Here is a 6471-nt window from a genome sequence, read left to right as displayed (position 1 = left end):
GCCGCCATGTGATTGGCTGATTAGAAATTAAGTGTTAACGAGCAGTTGGACAGGTGTACCTAATAAAGTGGCCGGTGAGTGTATATTCATCCACAGAGTTGATGTGATCAGTGAAATGTTGGACTTCCTGGGCTTTAATTTTAACCCAGGTGTCGTCAACATATCTGAACAATAGGAGAATCTGGGGATCCCATAGCACACCCATGTTTCTGCCTTAGAGAAGAACCCGTCCAGAAGACTATACAATTTTTTTTCTTTTTGATTTTTTACCTGGATTACTGAGATGCATCAGGACAACACTTACTGAAAGTTCGGGAGTTAGCTAAATATCACACAAAGTTGACATTTCCTTTCAAAATTAGGACACATTCAATTTCACAACAAGATGTTTAACTTGATGGGTGCATTTAGGTGAAATGGTTCATAAAAAAATCAGTTCACCGGATCTGTTTTCAGTTGCAATCCAGTGATAGGATGTCATCTTTTAAGCCACCAGCAGGTGAAGCTGTTTCTGCATTATTGATGTAGAGATTGTGTTTTCCCAAGACTTTAGGTCAAGGTAGACAAAGTACAAGATGTTTTTCCTGAGGCCATTTTTTTTCTTGTTTCTAGTGGGGCCTAGTGTTCATTAAAATTGAAAATATAGACCGTCCCATTGATTTAGTGTCATGTTGATTAAATATGTGAGGAACTTTGCAGTTCCCTTATTCCTTCTTTTTTTCAGTGGACCCCACACATATTAGAAGGCAGATTTCATAATCCACAGAAAGCTATGTTTTGCTTTGAGGATAAAAGTTGCTTCCTTCTCCGGTCGTGACCTCCCTGTCTGTTTTCTGCCATGGATCACTGAGTGAATTTTCGTGATTAAAAGAACTCACAAAACACACTCGTATATTTCATACCTTGTCAAGAAACGATTGTCTTCCTGTAGATAACGCTCCGTCGCAATCTTGCATTTTGGGAGCATACGTGGATGATTCTGCCTGACAGCGGAGTTGCATAACAACTGAATAATAGATTAAATCAAAAGCCTGCGCTGAATATGCTGGTTGAAAAAGTGAACCGTGGGTTTTTATTCCCCTGTGTTAGCAGATGTAGCGGCTGTCAGGTACTTCTTGCCGCACACATCACAAAAAAAAGTAGCACTGGAACAGCAGTGATTGACACGTAGCGTCGTCTTTGTGTTGACTCTTACATTTCATTGTGGTTTTCTTTCATCCTGATCCAGCCTAGCGGTACACGAGATTGTGTATTTTGTCCTTCTACTGTATTGATGTGTATTTTCTTCACACTCTTGTTGTTGTTGTTGTACATTTGTGGCCCTCTCAGTCCCTGTGCTTTGTGTCCGTATTTAAGAAAAGGAACTGTGAAACTAAACTGTAGCTTGTTGCCCCGCAGCAACATCTACAGAGCCAATTAGTGGAGGAAACAGCACAGGAAACAGGATTTTGAGGATCTGGGTCATGGGAGACAAAAGAGAAATAGGTTGTGAGAGGAGATAAGACAGTTACTAATGATTTTATTTTATTTATTTTTTTATTTTTTGGTATCACCCGTCTACAGTTACTGTATGCTCCCAGTTGACACAACTGTGACAAAAAGAGTTGGTCATAGATTGTTTAACTTTCCTTTTGATATAAGTTCTTGGAAAGGTCAGCTTATATTGCAGTCATTAATTAGGGCATGTCTTTAAATAGAGCTTCTTTAGAGAACCCCTAATCTGAATGAGTTAGAACCATATGAAAATGTAAATTAAAGCAAAAAAAGTGTAAAATTTACCAATTATTTTTGATTTATTTCACTGCAGAAAGTATAAACCTAAGAAAATATGTGAAAAGAAAAAAAAAGTTTTTTTCTACTCTAAAGCTGAAATAAAAAAAAAACAATAAAGTAGAAAATTCATTTTTCCATATTTAATGTCAAAATGGATAACTGGCTGGTTTTCACTTTCAGCCATTATTACGGTATTTTGATTGAAAGTTGCCTAACATTTACCTAGAATACAGCGGAAATCTATAATATTTACAGCCTATAGCTCACACAGCACAGAACTGCTTTTATTCAGTAATTTTAATGTGAAAAACAATGTCAGTCACCGTGTATGCATGTTTTTTAACATTAGTCTGTGTTTTGTTTATTTATATATATTTCTGAAAAAAGTTGCCATTGCAAAGCATTTATCCACTCAAATTGATAATATTCCTTTGCACACAATTTTAAACATGATTTATCATTTAATGTCAAATTTATTTATAGCACATAAGAAAACAACAAAAGCTTTCCAGACATTATTTTTCCGTAGTCTTTCAGCTTTAGTGCATGGCAAGTGTTTTCTTTTATAAATTCTACACATTTGTTTTTTTTTTTTCTCATCAGAAATACATGCAGGCCAGTTTGTAGTCTTAGCCTTATATCTTATATACTGTATTAGTATATAATTATATTAGTTATATATTAGTAATGTGTGCAGAATCTGATTATGTATTAACTTGTTAAAATTGCAGGATTGAAGAAAAAAAATAATTAATTTAAACAAACAAAGTAAAATCTATTTACCAAAAATGAACTTAGGATGTTGCTGCATCTCAGTCATACAACCCTTCTCGACCTTTGGACATTTCGGTGCTAACAGATGTTCAAATTAGGGATGCACCAATATGAAAATTTCAGCCGATATCGATATTTGATATTAATATTGCTGTTACACAAATTATTTATATTCACATACGCACAAACACATTTGTGTCCTTTTTCGATACCGTTAAAAACGGTAAGCGGGATATCAATATCAGACATTGATATCGGACCAGTTTTACTTATCAGACCGGTACAGATATGCTAAAAAAAATTACCAACATTGGCCGATACCTATGTTAATTCTGATATATTGTGCATCCCTAGTTCAGGTTTAGATAGATCACTTTTGGTTGGTGTGCCATAGTCTTAAATAAAAAGTTTAAGCAAGAAAAAAACATCTCCATCTAGAAATTTAAAACAAACACATTGAGAGCTCCCAGCTATTGTAAAMGTCTTCTCATGAACAATTCATAAATACAACCATTTTTGCTCAGAGGACACCCAAGTCATGTTCAATTATTGATCATGTACTAGCTTGTTCTGTCCCCGAAGAATCTGATTGTCAATAGAAATTTAATGAATTTGACTCGGAGAGTCACTTTTGTTTGCCTATGTGCTGTGTGTATAAGTCTAAGAGCAAACACTTGTAATAAAAAAAAAAAAAACATTTTTCTTAAACCCATAGAGAACTTAAGGATGTGCACTGAATACATGCATATTTAATATGTGGTTAAAATGCAATGGCACATGAGTTCAGATAGTCAAACACATTTTCTTAAATTTAAAATGTCTTTTTGTGTTCATGAGTAAATGTAAGCTTTTACTTCAATATAGTTGAGTCAACRTGTTTCCTGTGACTATTTAAAGCGTTTGATCACCTTAAATACCTATAAAGGGAAGTTGACTTATTTATTGTGAGTTTTTGATCACAGCACCAACCTCAGCAACGAAGGATCTCTAAGATGTGCAGCCGTGTTTGACAGGTGGTCTCTGGAAAGTCCAGAGCTGGGATTTCATTTTACACCAGGGATACAAAAAAGGCACTGTTGCAGATCATCAGTTTAATCAAGTCAAAGAGATCAGTGGCATCAGTAGCAGGTTCAGTGAATATTAATCACAACCAGACTAACCACTGAAGAATCTTGCCAGCATATTAAACACATACACACAAATTAAATAATTAAATAAATAAATGGTAAGACCAAGAAGAAACAAATGTAGATCAGTCGTTTTGACAAGCGCCTAGAACATTAAAGATATAAAGTTAAAAAAAATAAGGGGAAAAAAAAGTTATGTGCCCTTAGGCTAATCATTGAACTCTGCAGCCTTTTAAAGTCTGTTTAAATCAGGGAGATGATTACATCTCAAAAGATTGGGCATCAGTCATTTMTTTTAATTTATTTGAAAATGTCTTATTTATAGTTAGTTTCAGGTCTGCCTTTTTAAGGGGCACAAGTAACATTTAAAACGTGGTAAAATATCTCCCATCCTCACAAACACACACTTCAATTTATTTATTACTAAAATGTGAAAAAGGCCAACCAAAGAACACAGATCTTAATATAAGTTATGAAAGATAACCGTAGATCATAGATCGACCAAGCAACTGAACGAAACATGAGTTGTTTTTCAGCTTACCTGGGCAGACGACAGCGGTGTTTGTATACTTGTGAGTTTTGGAGTTGCATAGTTTTTTAGTGATAATCTTGTTTCTAGTCCACTGTTAAATTCCTTTTTGTTCAGAAAACTATCATCCGTAAAGTGGCTCGCACAAAAATATAAAGAAATTTAAGTTAAAAAACTTTTTTTTTAAGAACCATGTCATCCTTGGCATCCAAAAATACATTTCCTCAAAGGCATTTTTTAATCCAAAAAGGACTGGACTAAGAAGTATTACGAGCTCACTACTTGTTTGCTAGTTGTTGCTGCCGATAGCCTGCAGGAGCCGTGGGGGAGGTGTGCTCTGTGATGCAGAAGCTCAGCTTGGAGACACAGGCCAGAGGAGGAGCTGCACCCAGAAGGCGGTTCTAGGCCCAACCAGCCATTTTTGTTCTCCTGAATAACTAGCAAAGGACAGCACAGGATTTCTCAAACATGCATGAACGAGTCAAATAAATTCTCTGTGCATGTTTTTGATAAAGGAATGACATTATAACATGATATAAAGCTCAAAAAAGTTGATTTTACATGATATTGCCCCTTTTAGATTTTTGCACAATATTCACCATCATCAGCATATATCATTGTAAACTGAAATTATTGTAATCTGAATGAATCTTCAGAGCACCGTAAAAAGAGTCACTCTGTAGTGTAATAGTATTTGTCTTCTAACTCTCCTTCCTCTGTCACCTTTGTACCATTTTTCTCAGCAAGGTCATGTGTTTTCATCCCTGGTCTGATGTCACCCTCCCTCTCATGAAAAGACAGGAGGTTGTCAAGGTGATTGACAAGTGGGCGGAGCTCGTAGAGGAACTCGGTGCCACATACCCATGGGTTCAGGTACAGAACACACACCTCCTCATTCATAATCGTTTCTCCACAGCTGATATAATTTTCCCTGGACTTGGTATCTGTGAAATTGTAACTGATAGGATTTTCACACTGTTTTTCTGAGTCACTCACCAATTAGTTTTCTGCCCTGTCCATTTCTTATTCCCATTTTAATGTGTATTGGATTGGATTGTGTAAATCCTTAATGATGCTTCTAGGCMAGCTCATATATTTACCCACCTGCAGCAGAAAGAGAAAGATGCATACAGGGATTATAAGATGTAGAAGTGTATTATTTAAAATCTTACTATATTAATATGCACATTTACTGATTTAAAAAGTGGTATCTATTCACAGTTTAGCAAATGAAGCTTTTCGCATTAGCACCGTTTGTTTAAATGACCCAAATGCTGCATTACTTAAGGTATGCTGACATAAAACCTGCTAGAACCTTAAAGTTATGCTTTTATGAACCATTAACAAATCACAGCCCTAAAGGTGCGAAATGAAACCAGAAACCTGAACTGTGCTGATTTACATAATTGGGTTCTTTTCGCGAGTCAACCAACACACTGTAGATAATTATCCTCTAAAAATATGCCATAATTTAGTTACCCTGAATAATGATAAAAAAATAAATTAAAGGAAAATGTGGTATTACAACCTGGAATAACTTGTCCTCTTTCTGTTTATAGATCTTTGAGAATAAGGGAGAAATGATGGGTTGTTCAAACCCACATCCTCATTGTCAGGTAAGCAACGCACAAATGACACATTTCTGTAGCCTGGTAAAAACCAGCCCCTTGTTCGATTTGCTTCGTACAGAGGGTCTGGAACCTCGGTAATTGAGAAGCGATTTCTTGCTAGAGGTGTGGACTCCGTTGAAGTTTAAAATGATTGGATCTGATTTACTCACTTGCTAAAGTTTGGCCGTGACGGTGCGCCAGCTCAACTGTGAAGGAAGCTAAGCTAAGAAGCTAACCGGAAATTGCGTGGTCTGTAAACAACCGTCCCCTACTGGGAAGAGCGAAGTACTGAGCCGAACAAGATGGCTGTAAATGAGAGCTGCAGGCTTTGTGAGACAAATTTATTTTAATTTGGAAGCCTTTTCAAATTGAACTGGCTTCATTCACTTCCTCCGCTGCCATTGCTAAACCACAAGCAGACTAAAACTACGCAGAAAATCGATGACGTCGTTCACAACTCTGCCTCCTGTTTGCCGATTGGCCTGGTTGAAATTGTACCTGAGAAATCCTTGTCTATGGGAGAAATCCCAGACGGAGCAGAGAAGGGAATATAATTGAGTGGAACATTGCCAAGCTAACATTTCCGCAGAAGTTAATTATTTAATTCGGGCTACAATGCCACCACATACTTGCTGTAAAATCTAAGTTAAAGTGTATC

At 36.4% G+C, this 6471-nt stretch overlaps 1 protein-coding gene across 1 annotated transcript in view; it reads left to right on the top strand.

Annotated features, from left to right (window-relative positions):
• The window catches only part of galt (galactose-1-phosphate uridylyltransferase), a 36399-nt gene that overhangs the window by 6372 nt on the left and 23556 nt on the right, over positions 1 to 6471 (top strand). The window contains exons 5-6 of the mRNA XM_014002510.1: positions 4947 to 5076; positions 5763 to 5819. Of these exons, the coding sequence (XP_013857964.1) occupies positions 4947 to 5076; positions 5763 to 5819 (187 nt within the window). The remainder of the gene's footprint in view (positions 1 to 4946; positions 5077 to 5762; positions 5820 to 6471) is intronic.

The sequence above is a fragment of the Austrofundulus limnaeus genome, unplaced genomic scaffold (assembly GCF_001266775.1).
Source record: "Austrofundulus limnaeus strain Quisiro unplaced genomic scaffold, Austrofundulus_limnaeus-1.0 Scaffold13, whole genome shotgun sequence".
Lineage (NCBI taxonomy): Eukaryota > Metazoa > Chordata > Actinopteri > Cyprinodontiformes > Rivulidae > Austrofundulus > Austrofundulus limnaeus.
This window is presented reverse-complemented; position numbering and strand designations above follow the sequence as displayed.